This window comes from Oncorhynchus mykiss, chromosome 10, assembly GCF_057628025.1.
Source record: "Oncorhynchus mykiss isolate SJ-2025 chromosome 10, ASM5762802v1, whole genome shotgun sequence".
Lineage (NCBI taxonomy): Eukaryota > Metazoa > Chordata > Actinopteri > Salmoniformes > Salmonidae > Oncorhynchus > Oncorhynchus mykiss.
The window spans coordinates 19,779,075-19,801,300 of NC_143031.1; the positions used below are offsets into that span (position 1 = coordinate 19,779,075).

A 22,226-nucleotide genomic window follows, 5' to 3' on the forward strand; every position below is an offset into this window, starting at 1 on the left:
AGGATGGGCCTCTATGAGATAGCACTGACAGAGGAGATTTACAATGTCTTTGGCCAATAAAGCCTAAAGAGCATTCCAGATAGTGAGGTAATGTTTTGGTACTATGAAGTACCAGGAACGAGATTAGAATCTTGTTTTAGAGACCAAACTGAACGATAATTTATAACTAATGCCATCTCGCTATGGGATACTCATTTTTTTAAGTAAAAGGCCCTTTGTGAAGAGTTCCTGAGATCTGTGGTTTGTCATGTAAGTTGAGAGGGGTGGATCTTTGCTATAAAAAAATCTCAGTTGCCATTATGTTGACACCTTCAGAATTCATTTATAGACACTGAATTGATCTGAGAGTCACAGGGCTATGGTTAAGCTCATATTATTAAAATATGAAGTTTAAGTATAACTCTGACTTGTGTGTGGTTTGTAAACTCTCCTCATTTAGTAATACAGGAAATTACCACGACAACACACACAAACAAACAGGCAGACATACAGAGCCATCATGATCATAGGGGGCACAAGGGCACGTGTCTCATTATATTTGTCCTGTTAAAAAAATTAAAATAAAATAAACATACAGTACCAGTCAACAGTTTGGACGCTGGCTCATTCCAGGGTTTTTCTTTATTTTTTACTATTTTCTACATTGTAGAATACTAGAAGACATCAAAACTATGGAATCATGTAGTAACCAAAAAGTGTTAAATAAATCACAATATATTTAATATTTGAGATTCTACAAATAGCCACCCTTTGCCTTAATGACAGCTTACACACTCTTGGCATTCTCTCAACCAGCTTCACCTGGAATGTTTTTCCAACAGTATTGAAGGAGTTGCCACATGTGCTGAGCACTTGTTGGCTGCTTTTCCTTCACTCTGCGGTCCAACTCATCCCAAACCATCTCAATTGGGTTGAGGTTGGGGGATTGTGGAGGCCAGGTCATCTGATACAGCACTACATCACTCTCCTTCTTGGTCAAATAGTCATTACACAGCCTGGAGGTGTGTTGGGTCATTATCCTGTTGAAAAACAAAAGATAGTCCCATTAAGCACAAACAAGATTGGATGGCGTATCGCTACAGAATGGTGTTGTAGCCATGCTGGTTAAGTGTGCCTTGAATTCTAAATAAATCGCAGACAGTTTGCCCTGACAGCTTTGCACACTCTTGGCATTCTTTCCACCAGCTTCATGAGGTAGTCACCTGGAATGCATTTCAATTAACAGGTGTGCCTTATTAAAAGTGAATTTGTGGAATTTATTTCCTTCTTAATTCATTTTGAGCCAATCAGTTGTGTTGCGACAAGGTAATGGTGGTATACAGAAGAAAGCCCTATTTGGTAAAAGATCACATCCATATTATGGCAAGAACATCTTAAATAAGCTAAGAGAAACGACAGTCCAACATTACTTTAAGACATGAAGGTCAGTCAATCCGGAAAATTTCAAGAACTTTGAAAGTTTCTTCAAGTGCAGTCGCAAAAACCATCAAGCGCTATGATGAAACTCAGGCAGTTAGGAAAGCTAAGGCTAGCTTTTTCAAGCAGAAATTTGCATCCTGTAGCACAAACTCAAAACATTCTGGGACACTGTAATGTCCATGGAGAATAAGAGCACCTCCTCCCAGCTGCCCACTGCACTGAGGCTAGGAAACACTGTCACCACCGATAAATCCACTATAATTGAGAATATCAATAAGCACTTTTCTACAGCTGGCCATGATTTCCACCTGGCTACCCCTACCCCTGTCAACAGCCCTGCACTCCCCACAGCAACTCGCTCAAGCCTCCCCATTTCTCCTTCACCCAAATCCAGATAGCTGATGTTCTGAAAGAGCTGCAAAATCTGGACCCCTACAAATCAGCTGGGCTAGACAATCTGGACTCTCTCTTTCTAAAATGATCTGTTGAAATTGTTGCAACCCCTATTACCAGCCTGTTCAACCTCTCTTTCGTGTCGTCTGAGATTCCCAAAGATTGGAAATCTGCTGCGGTCATCCCCCTCTTCAAAGGGGGAGACACTCTAGACCCAAACTGCTACAGACCTATATCTATCCCACCCTGCCTTTCTAAGGTCTTTGAAAGCCAACTCAACAAACAGATTACTGACCATTTCGAGGTCCAAAACGATATCATAACCTCCATCGATAAGAGACATAACTGTTCAGCCGTATTCATCGACCTGGCCAAGGCTTTCGACTCTGTCAATCAAATCAAATCAAATGTATTTATATAGCCCTTCGTACATCAGCTGATATCTCAAAGTGCTGTACAGAAACCCAGCCTAAAACCCCAAACAGCAAGCAATGCAGGTGTAGAAGCACGGTGGCTAGAAAAAACTCCCTAGAAAGGCCAAAACCTAGGAAGAAACCTAGAGAGGAACCAGGCTATGAGGGGTGGCCAGTCCTCTTCTGGCTGTGCCGGGTGGAGATTATAACAGAACATGGCCAAGATGTTCAAATGTTCATAAATGACCAGCATGGTCCTATAATAATAAGGCAGAACAGTTGAAACTGGAGCAGCAGCACGGCCAGGTGGACTGGGGACAGCAAGGAGTCATCATGTCTGGTAGTCCTGAGGCATGGTCCTAGGGCTCAGGTCCTCCGAGAGAGAGAAAGAAAGAGAGAAAGAGAGAATTAGAGAGAGCACACTTAAATTCGCACAGGACACCGTCAATGATGTCAATGATGTCGCTCTTGCTGCTGGTGATTCTCTGATCCACCTCTACGCAGATGACACCATTCTGTATACTTCCGGCCCTTCTTTGGACACTGTGTTAACTAACCTCCAGACGAGCTTCAATGCCATACAACTCTCCTTCTGTGGCCTCCAACTGCTCTTAAATGCAAGTTAAACTAAATGCATGCTCTTCAACCAATCACTTTCCGCACCTGCCCGCCGTCCAGCATCACTACTCTGGACGATTCTAACTTAGAATATGTGGACAACTGTAAATACCTAGGTGTCTGGTTAGACTGTGAACTCTCCTTCCAGACTCACATTAAGCATCTCCAATCCAAAATTAAATCTAGAATCAGCTTCCTATTTTGCAACAAAGCATCCTTCCCTCATGCTGCCAAACATACCCTCGTAAAACTGACTATCCTACCGATCCTCGATTTCGGCTATGTCAATTATAAAATACCCTCCAACACTCTACTCAACAAATTGGATGCAGTCTATCACAGTGCCATCTGTTTTGTCACCAAAGTCCCATATACTACCCATCACTGTGACCTGTACACTCTCGTTGGCTGGCCCTCACTTCATACACGTCGCCAAACCCACTGGCTCCAGGTCATCTACAAGTCTCTGCTAGGTAAAGCCCCGCCTTATCTCAGCTCACTGGTCACCATAGCAGCACCCACACATAGTACGCGCTCCAGCAGGTATATCTCACTGGTCACCCCCCCCAAGCCAATTCCTCATTTGGCTGCCTTTCCTTCAAGTTCTCTGGTGCCAATGACTGGAACGAACTGCAAAAATCACTGAAGCTGGAGACTCATTTCTCCCTCACTAGCTTTAAGCACCAGCTGTCAGAGCAGCTCACATATCACTGCACCTGTACATAGCCCATCTGTAAACAGCCCATCCAACTATCGCATCCCCATACTGTATTTATTTATTTATCCTTTGCACATCTACCATTCCAGTGTTTAATTGCTATATTGTAATTACTTTGCCACCATGGCCTATTTATTGCCTTACCTCCCTTATCTTACCTAATTTGCACACACTGTATATAGACTTTAAATATATATATATTTTTTCCTACTGTATTATTGACTGTATGTTTGTTTATTCCATGTGTAACTCTGTTGTTGTTGTATGTGTCAATCTGCTGTGCTTTATTTTGGCCAGGTCACAGTTGTAAATGAGAACTAGTTCTCAACTAGCCTACCTGGTTATATAAAGGTGAAATAAAATGTAAAAAAATAAAAATGGCTCTCATGAGGACCATCAAAGGAAAAGGAAGACCCAGAGTTATCTCTGCTGCAGAGGATAAGTTAATTAGAGTTACCAGCCTCAGAAATTGCAGCCCAAATAAATGCTTCAGAGTTGAAATAACGGACACATCCCAACATCAACTGTTCAGAGTAGACTGCTTGAATCAGGCCATGGTTCAATTGCTGCAAAGAACCCACTACTAAAGGACACCAATAATAAGAAGAGACTTGCTTGGGCCAAGAAACCTGAGCAATGAATATTAAACCGGTGGAAATCTGTCCATTTGGTCTGTGTCCAAATTTCAGATTTTTGGTTCCAACCGCTGTGTCTTTGTGAGACGCAGAGTTGGTGAATGGATGATCTCCGCATGGAGGAGGAGGTGTGTGTGCTTTGCTGGTAACACTATCAATGATTTATTTAAAACTCAAGGCAAGCTTAACCAGCATGGCTACCAAGGGCATTCTGCAGCGATGCAGCTGAAGTCGGAAGTTTACATACACTTAGGTTGGAAATATTAAAACTTGTTTTTCAGCCAATCCACAATTTCTTGTTAACAAACTATAGTTTTGGCAAGCCGGTTAGGACATCTTCTTTGTGCATGACACAAGTAATTTTTGCAACAATTGTTTACGAACAGATTATTCCACTTATAATTCACTGTATCACAATTCCAATGGGTCAGAAGTTTACATACACTAAGTTGACTGTGCCTTTAAACAGCTTGGAAAATTCCAGAAAATTATGTCATGGCTTTAGAAGCTTCTGATAGGATAATTGACATAATTTGAGTCAATTGGAGGTGTAGCTGTGGATGTATTTCAAGGCCTGCCTTCAGACTCAGTGCCTCTTTGCTTGACATCATGGGAAAATGAAAAGAAATCAGCCAAGATCTCAGAAAAGACATTGTAGACCTCCACATGTCTGGTTCATCCTTGGGAGCAATTTCCAAACGCCTGAAGGTACCACGTTCATCTGTACAAACAATAGTATGCAAGTATTAACACATGGGACCACGCAGCCGTCATACCGCTCAGGAAGGAGACGCGTTCTGTCTCCTAGAGATGAACGTGCTTTGGTGCGAAAAGTGCGAATCAATCCCAGAACAACAGCAAAGGATCTTGTGAAGATGCTTTAGGAAACAGGTACAAAAGTATCTATATCCACAATAAAATGAGTCCTATATCAACATAACCTGAAAGGCCGCTCAGCAAGGAAGAAGCCACTGCTCCAAAACAGCCATAAACAAAAAGCCAGACTATGGTTTGCAACTGCACATGGGGACAAAGATTGTACTTTTTGGAGAAATGTCCTCTGGTCTGATGAAACAAAAATAGAACTGTTTGGCCGTAATGACCATCGTTATGTTTGGAGGAAAAAGTGGGAGGCTTGAATGCCGAAGAACACCATCCCAAACATGAAGCATCATGTTGTGGGGGTGCTTTGCTGCAGGAGGGACAGGTGCACTTCACAATATAGATGGCAACGTGAGGAAGGAAAATGATGTCGATATATAGAAGCAACATCTCAAGACATCCGTCAGGAAGTTAAAGCTTGGTTGCAAATGGCTCTTCCAAATGGACAATGACCCCAAGCAAATTTTTCCAAAGTTTTGGCAAAATGACCTAAGGACAACAAAGTCAAGGTATTGGAGTGGCCATCACAAAGCCCTAACCTCAATCCTATAGAAAATGTATGGGCAGAACTGAAAAAGCGTGTGCGAGCAAGGAGGCTTACAAACCGGACTTATTGTGGGAAGCTTGTGGATGTCTACCCGAAAAGTTTGACCCAAATTAAACAATTTAAAGGCAATGCTACCAAATACTAATTGAGTGCATGTACACTTCTGATCCACTGGGAATGTGATGAAAGAAATAAAAGCTGAAATAAATATTATTCGGACATTTCACATTCTTAAAATAAAGTGGCGATCCTAACTGACCTAAGACAAGGAATTTTTGCTATGATTAAATATCAGGATTGTGAAAAAATATGTTTTAAATGTATTTGGCTAAGGTGTATGTAAACTTCTGACTTCAACTGTACTTCATTCCATCTGGCTTGCGCTTAGTGGGACTATCATTTGTTTTTCAACAGGATAATGACCCAACACATCTCCAGGCTGTGTAAAGGCTATTTGACCAAGAAGGAGAGTGATGGAGTGCTGCATCAGAGGTCCTGGCCTCCACAATCCCCCGACCTCAACCCAATTGAGCTGGTTTGGGATGAGTCGGACCGCAGATGAAGCAAAAGCAGCCAACAAGTACTCAGCATATTTGTGAACTCCTTCAAGACTGTTGGAAAAGCATTCAAGGTGAAGCTGGTTGAGAGAATGCCAAGAGTGTGCAAAGCTGTCATCAAGGCAAAGGGTGGCTATTTGAAGAATCTCAAATATGAAATATATTTTCATTTGTTTAACACTTGTTTGGTTACTACATGATTCCATATGTGTTATTTCATAGTTTTGATGTGTTCACTGTTAATGTAGAAAATAGTAAAAATAAAGAAAAACCCTTGAAAGAGTAGGTGTGTCCAAACTTTTGACTGTGTGTGTGTTGTGTGTGTACAGTACCGTTGAAAAGTTTGGGGTCACTTAGAAATGTCCTTGTTTTTGAAAAGCACATTATCCTTTAAAATAACATCAAATTGATAAAAAATACAGTGCTTGTAAATATCTATTGTAGCTGGAAATGCCTAATTTTTTATGGAAAATCTACATAGGCGTACAGAGACCCATTATCAGCAACCATCACTCCTGTTTTCCAATGGCAAGTTGTGTTAGCTAGTTTATAATTTTAAAAGGCTTATTGATCATTAGAAAACCCTTTTGCAATTATGTTAGCACAGCTGAAAACTGTTCTGTTGATTAAAGAAGCAATAAAACTGGCCTTCTTTAGACTAGTTGTGTATTCGGAGCATCAGCATTTGTGGGTTCGATTACAGGCTCAAAATGGCTAGGAACAAAGACTTTCTTCTGAAACTTGTCAGTCTATTCTTGTTCTAAGAATTGAAGGCTATTCCATGCGAGAAATTGCCAAGAAACTGAAGATCTCGTACAACGCTGTGTACTACACCCTTCACAGAACAGCGCAAACTGGCTTTAACCAGAATATAAAGAGGAGTGGGAGGCCCCGGTGCACAACTGAGCAAGAGGACAAATATATTAGAGTGTCTAGTTTGAGAAACAGACAGCTCACAAGTCCTCAACTGGCAGCTTCATTAAATAGGACCTGCAAAAAACACCCGTCTCAACGTCAACAGTGAAGAGGCGACTCTGGGATGCTGGCCTTCTAGGCAGAGTTGCAAAGAAAAAGCCATATCTCAGACTGGCCAATAAAAAGTAAAGATGGGCAAAATAACACAGACACTGGACAGAGGAACTCTGCCTAGAAGGCCAGCATCCCTGATTTAGTATGACTAGCTTGCTAAAGGTTTGCCTGCATTGTTTAAATGTCGATTAATAGTGGAGCGATATGTAAACACTCCGAATTTTCTGTGAAAATATTAAGTAACTAATGTTAGGGGAGCAAAAGTAGCATATTTCACTATGGACTAAGCTAACAGGTTAATTTCCACCACTCACGGACTACACCCACCTTCCTTTGTGCAAAATTGGGTGACACATTATAACCTGCCCAGGGACTGCGGTTGAAAATGAGCTGGCTGGCTAAAACCGGCACTTTTCCTGAAAGGTTGATTAATGTGCACTGTCCCTGTAAAAAGAAAAAAAAAAATAAACATAGTGTCGCCCTTTTCTCTCTCCTGTCTTTCTTTTAGTTTTTGGAAGCCAGATTTTTCTTTAGGAAGCGAGACATGATACTCACTGCTACCAAGTACCTTTCCCGCCCAGTTTGGGGGCAGGACAGAACCATTTCATGCAAACAGAGGCTCTCTGGATGTTTACTTTTAGCCAAAAACAAGAAAAGAAAAATAAACTGTTAGTTTTATTAGTACATTGTAAATAAAATATTATATTAATGATGATAGGTACATTTTTTTCAATATTAAATTATTAACCTCATGTTCTAATAATTTTTTAGGGCCCCTGTCAGTCACAGGCCCTTAGAATCATCTTAACTTTCCCCCCCTATACGGCGTCCCTGCACACACACAGACACACAGCCATGACTCTCTCTCATGTTATCTCCTAGGTGAATAAGGAGCGTCTATACCTGCCTCTGAAGCTGGGACCAGGGAAGGTCCACATCTTCACCTTCGGCATGCAGCTGGTGTTGGAGACGGATTTTGGCCTGAAGGTAGCCTTCGACTGGAACACCCTGCTCCTGCTCACGCTGCCCAGACGCCTCTACAACGCAACCTGCGGCCTGTGCCAGGGCATGCCACTCTCCTCTCCTCCCACCTTCACCACCAACGACTGGGGCATGGCCTGGGCCGATCGGGACACCTTCTGCCAGGTAGGCTGCGGCGACTCGTGCCCACGTTGTGGATTGGTCGAGAGAGGCCTCGGCGCCGTCGACGCCCCTCTCCTTGTCACGGATGCCAACGTGGAAGATGGGGCCCAAAATGTCGAGGGAGGAGGCATCAATGTTGAAGGCGGGGGCTACACGGGAATCCGATTCCACCTGGGTGACGGGCTGTACGTGTTTGTGGAGCCCGAGGCAGTGCGTCTGTGCGGGCTGATCGCGGACCGCGGTGGTGTGTTTGCACGCTGTCACAGCAAGGTGGCGCCAGCGTTCTTTTACCAGAGCTGTCTGCAGGACACGTGCCTGGACCAGGGCGCCCCAGAAACTATTTGCAACTGGCTGCAAATCTACACCAGCACATGCCAGACCCAGGGGGTGCGCGTGTTAGGCTGGAGAAGTGACACGCCCTGTGGTGAGCACAATAATAATTGAGGCTCACATGGGACTACACTTCAATAGAAATAGCTTACTAGATAATAATACCTTATACTTTCTCAAAGGTTACATGGAGTTTTCAGTCATATTATTAAGGAAGAGATTAATCACAAGCAGGAGCTTTATGTAACCCCTCCTATACAATGACGTACATTGTCACATGAACAGCTAACTAATATTTTGTTCATATCTATTCTGCGTATACCATCCACTAAATGCACCCAGACTTGTAATTTGTCCAGAGTGCCAGTGCCAGGTAAATAAAAAAAAGGTTTATCATGTCTGTCTAGTGCACTACTGTACATAAGGAATAGGGTGCCATTTTGGTCTTAACCCACATCTTCGTTGAGGACATGATTACTTTTTCTCCTTCCTCAGTGCTGACATGCCCAGCCAACAGCCACTACTCTGGCTGCATGTCAGTGTGCCAGCCGCAGTGTGCCCCAGCCCGAGGCCAGAGGGAGTGCACCCAGGACTGTGTGGAGGGCTGTCAGTGTGACCAGGGCTACGTCCTCAACGGCAAAGGCTGCATCCTGCCCCAGAACTGTGGCTGCTACACGGACGGCAAGTACTATGAGGTGAGTAAATCACACAGAGTAGTCTCTCTCCACAGACGATACTGTTCACCTGACATGGTACCAGCAAACAAAAAGTTCCCAGAACATATGTTAGGTCACGGCAAATGTTCTCATAACACAAAAACTGTCCAGTTGTGAGGATGTTTATATAATGTTTATTTTAAGTGTTCCCAGAACATTTAATTTGGTTATGGGAACAGTGTGGGTATATTACAAGAGAGAGGTTACTAAAAAAACTAAATAGGCTCAGTTGTGATGGGATTCATACAATGTTTAAAGAAAAATTCCACCCCAAAACTATCTTTTGGTATTTGTTTCCTTAGTCCATTGTTGATATCGTCCCAACATGTTTTGCATGCCAGCAATCAAGTTTTCAAGATATAACTTTCAAAATACCGAAATACAGCCGGTATGATGCATTTTGCATCATATGACACAAACTACCACATCATATGACACAAACTACCACATCATATGACACAAACTACCACATCATATGACACAAACTACCACATCATATGACGCAAAATGCATCATACCGACTGTATTTCTATACATGTTTGTGAGAGTCTCAGCTTTTCCTAGATATCTTTTAATAGTTTGTATCTCAAACCATTCGGACTCCACAGACGTTTTTGTAAAAATAAAAGACCTGGCTTAGCCCCTTCGGTATCTGCCCTTGTCTCACAAAGACCACGCTAGCAGCCCCTGTTAATCACACAGACTAATGGTTGATATCTACAGAGGCAGATGAAATAGACAAATCCAATAGTATAACCCAGTCTGTAGCTCAAACTGTAGTACACACGATCGTCTGTAGTCTGTAGTTTAAAAGGGGTTAGAAGTCCTAAATCATGCCGGCATTATGTTGGGACTCATTGGGTCCCTCTTCACCACCATGGGATATCTGTATTGCAGTGTTCTTTCAGTCTAATATGGTCAATCAGGACATAGAACATCATCATTTGTTGTTATTAAAATGTTCCCATCCTCTTCACATGCTGTGTACTTGTAAAACTGTATTAGATGATTTCCTTTCTCCGTCACGTGTTGGAAGTATTATAAAATTGGATTTGAGTTTGATTGAGCTTCATTTAAGTAACTTGAATTATTGTGAATTCATATGCTTCTTAAATACAGGCTCCAAACCATCAAACTAAATAAGAAAATAATTTGACCTTTTCTTATAAAAGCAAAAGCCATTCTGAAATATATAAAAAACATATTGATGTTCAATGCAATAATCTTTTATTGATTTAAAGGTCCAATGCAACTGTTTTAATCTTAATATCAAATCATTTTGGGGTAACAATTAAGTACTTTACTGTTGTTGTTTTCAATGAATTGTGAACACAACAAAAAATACAATAGCAAAGAGAGAAGTCATAATATGCAGTGTTACAGTACACAGCATAGGAAGAGAATGGGAACATTTGAATAACTCAGAAAATGTCTTCTGTGTCCTGATAGACCATATTAGACTGTAAAAATCCTGCAAGGCCAAAGATATCCACTGGTGGTGAAGAGGGTTAATGATCTGGTTGGAGATCCTAATATTTCAGGTTCAATCCCACATATTTTTGAACCATGTTTCTTTAAAAACAAAACAACAGTGAAGTTGAGGCACAGATATACTCTACTGAAAGAGAGGATGTCTTTATTTGGTCCAGGCTAGGTGTTATGTCAACATTCTTATGGGAATGTCTTGTGTAACCTAGCTTTAATTTTTAGGAACGTTACCACAACAAAGCACATCTCTTATAATGTACCCACACTGTTCCCAAAGCCTAATTAAATGTTTTGAGAACCTTTTCTGTTAACATTTTTGCAACATTATATTCGTATTTTGTGCACACTGATACAAACATAATTTTAATGTCAGCACATCTGGATAGGTTCCCATAACACTAAAACTATCTCTTGTCATATCCCCAAAATTTTCCCACAACCTAAAGAAACTTTTTACAAACTTTTAAAGAACATAAAACATTTGGTCTTGGAACATTCTTTTAACACCAGGTGAATAAAAGGTAACAAAATATGTTGGCCATTCCTGTATAATCTGCACAACTCAACAGTTTTTTGTGTTTTGGGAACATATCTTTTGTGATGTCCCCACAATGTTCCCAACAGACTCTTCCCAACCTAATGAAAAATCAGGGAACTTTTAAGGAACAGACAAAATGTGTTCTGGGAACGTTATTGCAACATAAGGAGAATGTTTTATAAAAACATTATGATCATCATCATGACTAAACAGTTTTTGTGCTTTGAGAAAATTTGCTGGTAACTTTCACAGAACAAATTTGGTTGGCTGGGAAAATGTTACTGGGACATTGTTTTTACACTTCTTGGAAACCTAATGAGAACTTTGGGGGAAGGTTCTGTGGTGGTTGTTACAGATGTTGTGCATTTTAGTGAATGTCAAGAGAACATTACAAGAGTATCTTATTTAAAACATTTTTATTTTGTATTTTCATCAAAAACATTATTAGAATGTTTTGGGGATGTTATCATCTTAATGTTAGATAAAACCCCAACTAGAGCTTAATGGGAATCTTAGCTAATGTTCTGGGAATGCTCCCAGTATGCTGGGTAGTTAGCTTGAGATTTCAATTATGTTTGGAGAGAGTACACAGACACTACTTAATGCAATGAATTGTCTGTTGTGTGAACTGAACATTATGGAATGGTATTCAGCCTTTGAAATCCTCACCTAGAGGTTTAAATATTGTAACATTAAAACTGCACATACAGTGCTTTCAGAAAGTATTCACATCCCTTTTTTGTGTTACAGCCTGAATTTAAAATTGATTACATTTAGATTTTGTGCCACTTACCTACATGCAAAACTCCATAATGTCAAAGTTGAATGTTTATACCTTTATTAAAAATTAAAAGCTGAACTTCTTGAGTCAATAAGTATTGAACCCCTTTTTTATGGCAAGCCAAAATAAGTTCAGGAGTAAAAATGTGTTTAACAACTCACATAATTTGCATGAACTCACTCGGTGTGCAATAATAATGTCTAACATGATTTTTGAATGACTACCTCATCTCTGTACCCTACACATACAATTATCTATAAGGTCCCTCAGTTGAGCAGTACATTTCAAACACAGATTCAACCACAAGACAAGGGAGGTTTTCCAATGCCTCACAAAGAAGGGCACCTATTGGTAGATGGGTAAAAAAAGCAAACATTGAATATCCATTTGAGCATGGTGAAGTTATTAATTATACTTTGGATGGTGTATCAATAAGCCCAGTCACTACAAAGACACAGGCGTTCTTCTTAACTCAGTTGCCGGAGAGGAAGGAAACCCTTCAAGGATTTCTCCATGAGGCCAATGGTGACTTTAAAATAGTTACAGAGTTGAATGCCTGTGATAGGAGAAAACTGAGGATGGACCAACAACATAGTAGTTACTCCACAATACTAACCTAATTGAAAATAAGGAAGGCTGTACAGAATACAAATCTTCCAAAACATGCATCCAGTTTGCAGCATGGCACTAAAGTAATAATGCAAATAAATGTGGCAAAGCAATTCACTTTTTGTCCTGAATACAAAGTGTTATGTTTGGGTAAAATCCAATACAAAGCATGTATTATTTTACCTTTATTTAACTAGGCAAGTCAGTTAAAGAACACATTCTTATTTTCAATGATGGCCAAGGAACAGTGGGTTAACTGCCTTGTTCAGGGGCAGAACGACAGATTTTTACCTTGTCAGCTTGGGGATTTGATCTTGAAACCTTTCGGTTACTAGTCCAACGCTCTAACCACTAGGTCTACCTGCCGCATTACCACTCTCCATATTTTCAAGAATAGTGTTGGCTGCATCATGTTATGGGTATGCCTGTAATCATTAAGGACTGGGGAGTTTTTTCAGGATAAAGAAACGGAATGGAACTAAGCACAGTCAAAATCCTAGACAAAAACCTGGTTCAGTCTGCTTTCCACCAGACACTGGGAGATAAATTCATTTTTCAGCAGGACAATAACATAAAACACAAGACCAAATCTATGCTGGAGTTGCTTACCAAGAAGACTGTGAATGTTCCTGCATGACCAAGTTACAGTTTTGACTTAAATCTACTTCAAAATCTATGGCAAGACCTGAAAATGGTTGTCTAGCAATGATCAACAACTAATTTGACAGAGCTTGAAGAATTGTGAAAAGAATAATGGGAAACTGTTGCAAAATCCAGGTGTGGAAAGCTCTTAGAGACATACCCAGAAACAGTCACAGCTGTAATCGCTGCCAAAGGTGCTTCTACAAGGTATTGACTCAGGGGTGTGAATACTTAAGTAAATGAGATATTTCTGTATTTCATATTCAATACATTTGACAACATTTCTAAAAACATGTTTTCACTCTGTCAGTATCGGGTATTATGTGTAGATAAAAAAAAATGTTTTTTTAAGTCATCCATTTTGAATTCAGGTTGTAACACAAAACATTTAGGAAAAGTCAAGGGGTATGAATACTTTCTGAAGGCACTGTATTGTCATAACTTATGTTCCTCTTCGCCAGCCCAAACAGCTGTTCTGGAATGGCGACTGCACCAAGCGCTGCCAATGCATCGGCCGCAACCTCATCCAGTGCGACCCGCGCCGCTGCAAGGCCGAGGAGGAGTGTGCCCTGCACCACGGTGTGCGTGGCTGCTTTGCCCGGCGCTCGCAGCACTGCGTGGCATCCGGCGGCGGTGTCTTCAGGACTTTTGACGGGGCGTCCTTGCGCCTGCCTGCTTCCTGCTCCTTCGTGCTGTCCACCAACTGCCACAAGCTACCTGACCTCTCCTTCCAGCTCATCGCCAACTTCGACAAGTGGAGCACGCCAAACCTCACCACCATCTCCCACGCATACCTCTATATCAACGAGGAGAATATACTGATTTCCGGGAGCACTGTGAAAGTGAGGAGAAAAGAGGGATAGAGATGGATGGTGGATAGATTAATAGATTAATTAATACATGGATGGATGAGTTTTAGCATCACTTTATAATGTTTATTATGAAAAGAATGCATGTGAAATGTGTGTGTTTGTATTAGTTTGAAGTTAGACGGTGAGTTATGTGTATAGTTATTTGTTTATGTGTACTTAGTCTCACCACGTCAATGCGCGCATGAATATTCGCTTTCTCGTCCTCCTAACCAGGTGAACGGCACACCCGTATCGGTGCCATTCGTCACGGGTTTAATGACACGCGTCTCCACGTCGGAGGGCTTCCTGGTCATCGACACACCACAGGACATCCAGGTGCGCTACAACCGCTTCAACACGCTTAGTATCACCATGGGTCAGCGGCTGCAAAACAAGGTTTGTTGTTTTCCTTAGGGTTTAGAGCATTATATACGCTTTATGTAATGCATTATATGGTTATTGTAAAGCGTCTTTAGGTTTTAGAAAATAACTGTGAGAGCTATAAAAGAGCTATATATTATTATTATTAAGGTGTGTGGCCTTTGTGGCAACTTCAACGGAGACCCCACTGACGACTACATCACCTCCCGCGGGAAGCCAGCCATCAGCGCCCTGGAGCTGGCCCAGAGCTGGAAGACCAATGGCATGCAGAACAGGTGAATTGGAGAGGAGGCATGGGAAGGGGTGACATGGAAGAGATAGACAGTTGTTAAATTGACAGTAACATTTTTTAAAATGTTTTTGCTTATCACACCTAGGATTTTGTGGCTTCCTCCAAGCTGTTTTTAAATTTGTTTGCTGGTTATTTGGCGGTGTCCAGAATCTTCTAGGATTTCTGGAGATTGTTGTGGTGCTAGTTTAAACAGATTTGTGCACTCTTACCTCCCATCTCTTCACCCTCTCCCCAGCTGTGACGAGACCCAGTACGTGGCACTGGCCCAGTCGTGCGAGAACACGGCCGTGCTTGGCCTCCAGGGCGAGGAGGGATGCCAGAAGCTCACCCAAATGAAGGGCTTCTTCCAGCCCTGCCACGGCTTGCTGGACCCCAGGCCATTCTACCAGTCCTGCTACCTGGACGGCTGCTACAACCACCGCAAGGCCCAGGTGTGCGGCTCGCTTGCTGCCTACGGCGAGGCCTGCCGCTCCCTGGGCACGCTCACAACAAAATGGATCGCGCAGGAGAACTGCTGTAAGGGCACGGGATGGGGACGGTCATGGGGGCATGGTGGAAAGAATGGCTTTCTGGAGGAGGGGTATAAGGGGAGGCACTTGAATAGTGAATGGTGAATAGGTACCAATTTGTGCAGTTTGATAAAATAGTATTTAGAACACTAAGTTCACTAAGAGTTCTAAGAGTTCTGCAGGAGTAAGTCCTTGGACCATTATTGTTCCTACTAAGCTGTACATGCTACCAATGGGCGATGTAACACACAAACATATTTTGCAATGGCTCTCATTGTTTCAAACTTGAGCTACAGTGCCTACTCAAACCCCATAACTTATTCTACATTTTGTTGTTACAGCCTGAATTCAAAATGGATTACATTTAAAAAAAAATCTCACCCACCTACACAAATAGCAAATTGAAAACATATTTTTAGAAATGTTAGCACATTTATTGAAAATAAAATATAGAAAAATCTGATTTGCATAAGTATTCACACCCCTGAGACAATACTTTGTAGAAGCACCTTTGGCGGCGATAACGGCTTTGAGTCGTCTTGGGTATGTCTGTATCAGCTTTGCACATCTGGATTTAGGGATTTTCTCCCATTCTTCCTTGTAGATTTTCTCAAGCTCTGTTAAATTAGATGGGGAGCATAAGTGAACAGCAATCTTCAAGTCTTTCCACAGATATTCAATGGGATTCAAGTCTGGGCTTTGGCTGGGCCACTCTAGGACTGTTTTGGCTGTATGCTTGGGGTCAATGTCCTGTTGGGACATATACTAAACAAAAATATAAATGCAACATGGAACAATTTCATTTTTTTTTACTGAGTTACTGTTTATATAAGGAAATCAGTCTATTGAAATAAATTCATTAGGCCCCAATCTATTGATTTCATATGACTGGCAATACAGATATGCATTTGTTGATCACAGATGCCTGTAAAAAAAAAAAGTAGGAGCGTGGATCAGAAAACAGGTCAGTATCTAGCGTGACCACCATTTACCTCATGCAGTCTAGCGTGACCACCATTTACATCTCCTTCGAATAGAGTTGATCAGGCTGTTGATTGTGGCCTGTGTAATGTTGTACCAGTGAAACACGCTGTTGTACACGTCGATCCAGAGAATTCCAAACATGCTCAATGGATGACATGTCTGGTGAGTATGCAGGCCAAGGAAGAACTGGGAAATTTTCAGCAGCCAGGAATTGTATACAGATCCTTGCGACATGGGGCCGTGCATTATCATGCTGAAACATGAGGTGATGGTAGAGGATGAATGGCATGACAATGGGCCTTAGGATCTCGTCGCGGTATCTCTGTGCATTCAAACTGCCATCAATAAAATACAATTGTGTTCATTATCTGTAGTTTATACCTGCCCATACCATAACCATGGAGCACTCTGTTCTCAACATTGACATCAGCAAATTGCTCGCCCACACGACTCCATACAAGTGGTCTGCTGCTGTGAGGCAGGTTGGACGTACTGTCAAATTCCCTTTAAAAAACTTATGGTATAGAAATTAACATACAATTTTCTGGCAACAGAGAATGTGTTGTGTGACAAAACTGCACATTTTAGATTGGCCTTTTATTGTCCCCAGCACAAGGTGCACCTGTGTAATGAGCATGCTGTTTAATCATGTTCTTGATATACCACACCTGTCAGGTGGATGAATTATCTTTGCAAAGGAGAAATGCTCACTGACAGGGATGTAAACATATTTGTGCACAAAATTTGAGAGAAAGCTTTTTTGTGCATATGGAATATTTCTGCTATCTTTTATTTCAGCTCATAAAACATGGGATTTATATTTTTTTATTTTTTGTTCAGTGTAAATCTTCACCCCAGTCTAAGGTCATTTGCACTCTGAATCATCATCTCATCAATGATTTGCCTGTATTTGGTTCCATTCATTGTACCCTCTATCCTTACCAGTCTCCCAGTCCCTGCTGCTTATAAGCATCCCCATAGCATGATGCTGCCACCACCACGCTTCACAGTAGGGATGGTGTTAGACTGTTAGACAGGTAATGAGTTGTGTACAGTTAAGGAACATTTTGTCTCCTCAGACCACAGAATCTTTTGCCTTTATGGTCTGTCTTTCACATGACTTTTTGCATACGCCAGACGATCGGGGAAATTGGATGCACCTGAGCTCAATTTGTAATATCATAGCCAAGCGGTGATAATACTTTATATCATTTTCAATACATTTGCAAAAATGTCCAAAAATGACTTTGTCATGATGGGTTATTATGTCTAGATGGGTGAGATAAAAATACATTTGATCTATTTTAAATTCCGTCTGTAACACAACAAAATGTGCAATAAGTCAAAGGACATTAATACTGAAGGCACTTTATATACAGGTAACTTGACCTTGGAGCATGTGTTAATGACTGGGTGGTTTGCAGGAAAATGTTTGTTACATTTATAAAACATAGCATTAGGCTCTTCAAGAATAACAGTTAGTACAATTGGTTGGATGAGGTGGTGTGACAGCTAACATTGTGCCTGGATCTGTCTTTAGCAGAATGGATCTACGACCCCTGTGCAGGAGAGATCTGCACCAACAACACGTGTGAACAGGAAAACGGGGGAGACCTGTGTGGCTGTCCTGAGCTGCCCAACAACGCTGGGGGTGAGTGTGTGGAGGGAGGGAGGGGAGTCAGGGAAGGGGGATGAGCGAGGGGGTGGTGGTAATCGTTAGGCTATACAGGATAAATATATATTTTATCTCTATTTTTAATCTTAATAATTAATTTATCCAGCTCAGTCTTATTTTGATCAAATCTTTTACAAGAATACATTGGTCGTGTTCATTAGGCATGAAATGGGAGTACTATTTGGTATTTTATTAGGATCCCCATTAGCTGTTGGGAAAGCAGCAGCTACACTTCCTGGGGTCCACGCAAAACATGAAACACTGCCTAATACAGAATATTAATAGACAAGAACAGCTCAAGGACAGAACTACTTGCATCCTGACGTGTTGTATCACTGCCTGGAATGGCAACTGCTTGGCCTCTGACCACAAAACACTACAGAGGGTAGTGCATACGGCCCAGTACATCACCGGGGCCAAGCTTCCTGCCATCCAGGACCTCTATACCAGGCGGTGCAAGAGGAAGGCCCTAAAAATTGTCAGACTCCAGCCACCCTAGTCAAGGACTGTTCTCTCTGCTACCGCACGACAAGCAGTACCCGAGCGCCAAGTCTAGGTCCAAGACGCTTCTAAACAGCATCTACCCCCAAGACATAAGACTCCTGAACATCGAATCAAATGTCTACCCAGACTATTTGCATTGCCCCCCCCCCCCCCCCCCCCCCCTTCTACGCTGCTGCTACTCTCTGTTATTATCTGTGCATAGTCACTTTAATAACTCTACCTACATGTACATACATATTACCTCAATTACCTCGACACCAATGCCCCGCACATTGACTCTGTACCGGTACCCCCTGTATATAGTTCTGCTATTGTTATTTACTGCTGCTCTTTAATTATTTGTTATTCTTATCTCTTACTATTTTTTGTGGTATTTTCTTAAAACTGCATTGTTGGTTAAGGTTTTGTAAGTAAGCATTTCACTGTAAGGTCTACTACACCTGTTGTATTCAGCATTTCACTGTAAGGTCTACTACACCTGTTGTATTCAGCATTTCACTGTAAGGTCTACTACACCTGTTGTATTCAGCATTTCACTGTAAGGTCTACTACACCTGTTGTATTCAGCATTTCACTGTAAGGTCTACTACACCTGTTGTATTCAGCATTTCACTGTAAGGTCTACTACACCTGTTGTATTCAGCATTTCACTGTAAGGTCTACTACACCTGTTGTATTCAGCATTTCACTGTAAGGTCTACTACACCTGTTGTATTCAGCATTTCACTGTAAGGTCTACTACACCTGTTGTATTCAGCATTTCACTGTAAGGTCTACTACACCTGTTGTATTCAGCATTTCACTGTAAGGTCTACTACACCTGTTGTATTCAGCATTTCACTGTAAGGTCTACTACACCTGTTGTATTCGGCGCATGTGACAAATACGATTTGATTTGATTCAAGTTTGAACACGACCCAAGCCCAAGTCTAGCATCTGTATTCAAGTTAGCTACCGTAGTCTTATGATTCTCAACCCCTGTGTTTTCCCACTAGACGAGGATGACATCATCCAGGCAGAGGTGACGTGTAAGCACGCCCAGATGGAGGTGTCCATCTCCAAGTGTAAGCTCTTCCAGCTGGGCTTCGAGCGTGAGGACGTGAGGATCAACGACCAGCACTGCCCCGGCATCGAGGGAGAGGACTTCATCTCCTTTCACATCAACAACACTAAGGGCCATTGCGGCTCCATCGTACAGGTCTAGGATCAGTGGATAATTATTAAAACTTGACCTTAATCATTAGGGATTTTATTTTTTTATTTTACCTTTATTTAACTAGGCTAGATCAGTTAAGAACAAATTCTTATTTTCAATGACGGCCTAGGAACAGTGGGTTAACTGCCTGTTCAGGGGCAGAACGACAGATTTGTACCTTGTCAGCTCGGGGGTTTGAACTTGCAACCTTCCTGTTGCAACCTTCCTGTTACTAGTCCAACGCTCGGCTAGTCCAACCACTAGGCTACCCTGTGATAATACAGTTGAAGTCGGAAGTGTACATACACTTAAGTGTACATACACTCAGTTGACTGTGCCTTTAAACAGCTTGGAAAATTCCCCAAAATGATGTAATTGCTTTAGAAGCTTCTGATTGACAGGAGGTGTACCTGTGGATGTATTTCAGGATTCAAACATAAAGATATAAAACTGTATTTTTTTGTGAAGAATCAACAACAAGTGGGACACAATCATGAAGTGGAACGACATTTATTGGATATTTCAAACTTTTTTAACAAATCAAAAACTGAAAAATTGGGCGTGCAAAATTATTCAGCCCCTTTACTTTCAGTGCAGCAAACTCTCTCCAGAAGTTCAGTGAGGATCTCTGAATGATCCAATGTTGACCTAAATGAATAATGATGATAAATACAATCCACCTGTGTGTAATCAAGTCTCCGTATAAATGCACCTGCACTGTGATAGTCTCAGAGGTCCGTTAAAAGCGCAGAGAGCATCATGAAGAACAAGGAACACACCAGGCAGGTCCGAGATACTGTTGTGAAGAAGTTTAAAGCCGGATTTGGATACAAAAAGATTTCCCAAGCTTTAAACATCCCAAGGAGCACTGTGCAAGCGATAATATTGAAATGGAAGGAGTATCAGACCACTGCAAATCTACCAAGACCTGGCCGTCCCTCTAAACTTTCAGCTCATACAAGGAGAAGACTGATCAGAGATGCAGCCAAGAGGCCCATGATCACTCTGGATGAACTGCAGAGATCTACAGCTGAGGTGGGAGACTCTGTCCATAGGACAACAATCAGTCGTATATTGCACAAATCTGGCCTTTATGGAAGAGTGGCAAGAAGAAAGCCATTTCTTAAAGATATCCATAAAAAGTGTTGTTTAAAGTTTGCCACAAGCCACCTGGGAGACTGAACTGAAAACTGCTGTTCACAAATGCTCTCCATCCAACCTCACTGAGCTCGAGCTGTTTTGCAAGGAGGAATGGGAAAAAATGTCAGTCTCTCGATGTGCAAAACTGATAGAGACATACCCCAAGCGACTTACAGCTGTAATCGCAGCAAAAGGTGGCGCTACAAAGTATTAACTTAAGGGGGCTGAATAATTTTGCACGCCCAATTTTTCAGTTTTTGATTTGTTAAAAAAGTTTGAAATATCCAATAAATGTTGTTCCACTTCATGATTGTGTCCCACTTCTGGTTGATTCTTCACAAAAAAATACAGTTTTATATCTTTATGTTTGAAGCCTGAAATGTGGCAAAAGGTCGCAAAGTTCAAGGGGGCCAAATACTTTCGCAAGGCACTGTATGTTTGGAGGAAAAAGGGGGAGCTTGCAAGCTGAAGAACACCATCCCAACTGTGAAGCACGGGGGTGGCAGCATCCTGTTGTGGGGGTGCTTTGCTGCAGGGGGGACTGGTACACTTCACAAAATAGAGGAGGGAAAGTTGTGGATATATTGATGCAACATCTCAAGACATCAGTCAAGAAGTTAAAGCCTGGTCGCAAATGGGTCTTCCAAATGGACAATTACCCCAAGCATATTACCCCAAGCAAAGTTGTGGCAAAATGGCATAAGGACAACAAAGTCAAGATATTGGAGTGGCCATTACAAAGCCCTGACCTCAATCCTATAGAAAATGTGTGGGCAGAACTGAAAAAGTGTGCACGAGCAAGGAGGCCTACAAACCTTACTCAGTTTCACCAGCTCTATCAGGAGGAATGGGACAAAATTCACCCAACTTATTGTGGGAAGCTTGTGGAAGGCTACCTGAAATGTTTGACCCAAGTTAAACAATTTAAAGGCAATGCTACCAAATACTAATTGAGTGAATGTAAACTCCTGACACCCTGGGAATGTGATGAAAGAAATAAAAGCAGAAATTAAGAATTCTCTCTACTATTATTCTGACATTTCACATTCTTAAAATAAGTGGTGATCCTAACTGACCTAAGACAGGGATTTTTACTCTGATTAAATGTCAGGAATTGTGAAAAGCGAAATTCAAATGTATTTGGCTAAGGTGTATGTAAACTTCCGACTTCAACTGTGTATCTGACCCTATATCAGTGATCTCCTTCTACATTAACAACACCAGGGGCCACGTGGCT

The 22,226-nt window shown here is 41.6% G+C and overlaps 1 protein-coding gene across 2 annotated transcripts in view; it reads left to right on the top strand.

Moving 5' to 3' along the window:
• Positions 1 to 22,226, top strand: part of LOC110533463 (alpha-tectorin) — a 47,928-nt gene that overhangs the window by 20,076 nt on the left and 5,626 nt on the right. Inside the window, exons 12-19 of one of the 2 annotated variants that reach the window (XM_021617692.3) lie at positions 8,094 to 8,778; positions 9,180 to 9,379; positions 13,920 to 14,300; positions 14,544 to 14,705; positions 14,841 to 14,965; positions 15,218 to 15,498; positions 18,016 to 18,126; positions 19,650 to 19,852. In XM_021617692.3, coding sequence (XP_021473367.2) covers positions 8,094 to 8,778; positions 9,180 to 9,379; positions 13,920 to 14,300; positions 14,544 to 14,705; positions 14,841 to 14,965; positions 15,218 to 15,498; positions 18,016 to 18,126; positions 19,650 to 19,852 — 2,148 coding nt within the window. Of the gene's footprint in view, positions 1 to 6,039; positions 6,826 to 8,093; positions 8,779 to 9,179; positions 9,380 to 13,919; positions 14,301 to 14,543; positions 14,706 to 14,840; positions 14,966 to 15,217; positions 15,499 to 18,015; positions 18,127 to 19,649; positions 19,853 to 22,226 lie in introns of those variants that run through there. The other variant, XM_090186093.1, reaches the window with a different exon arrangement.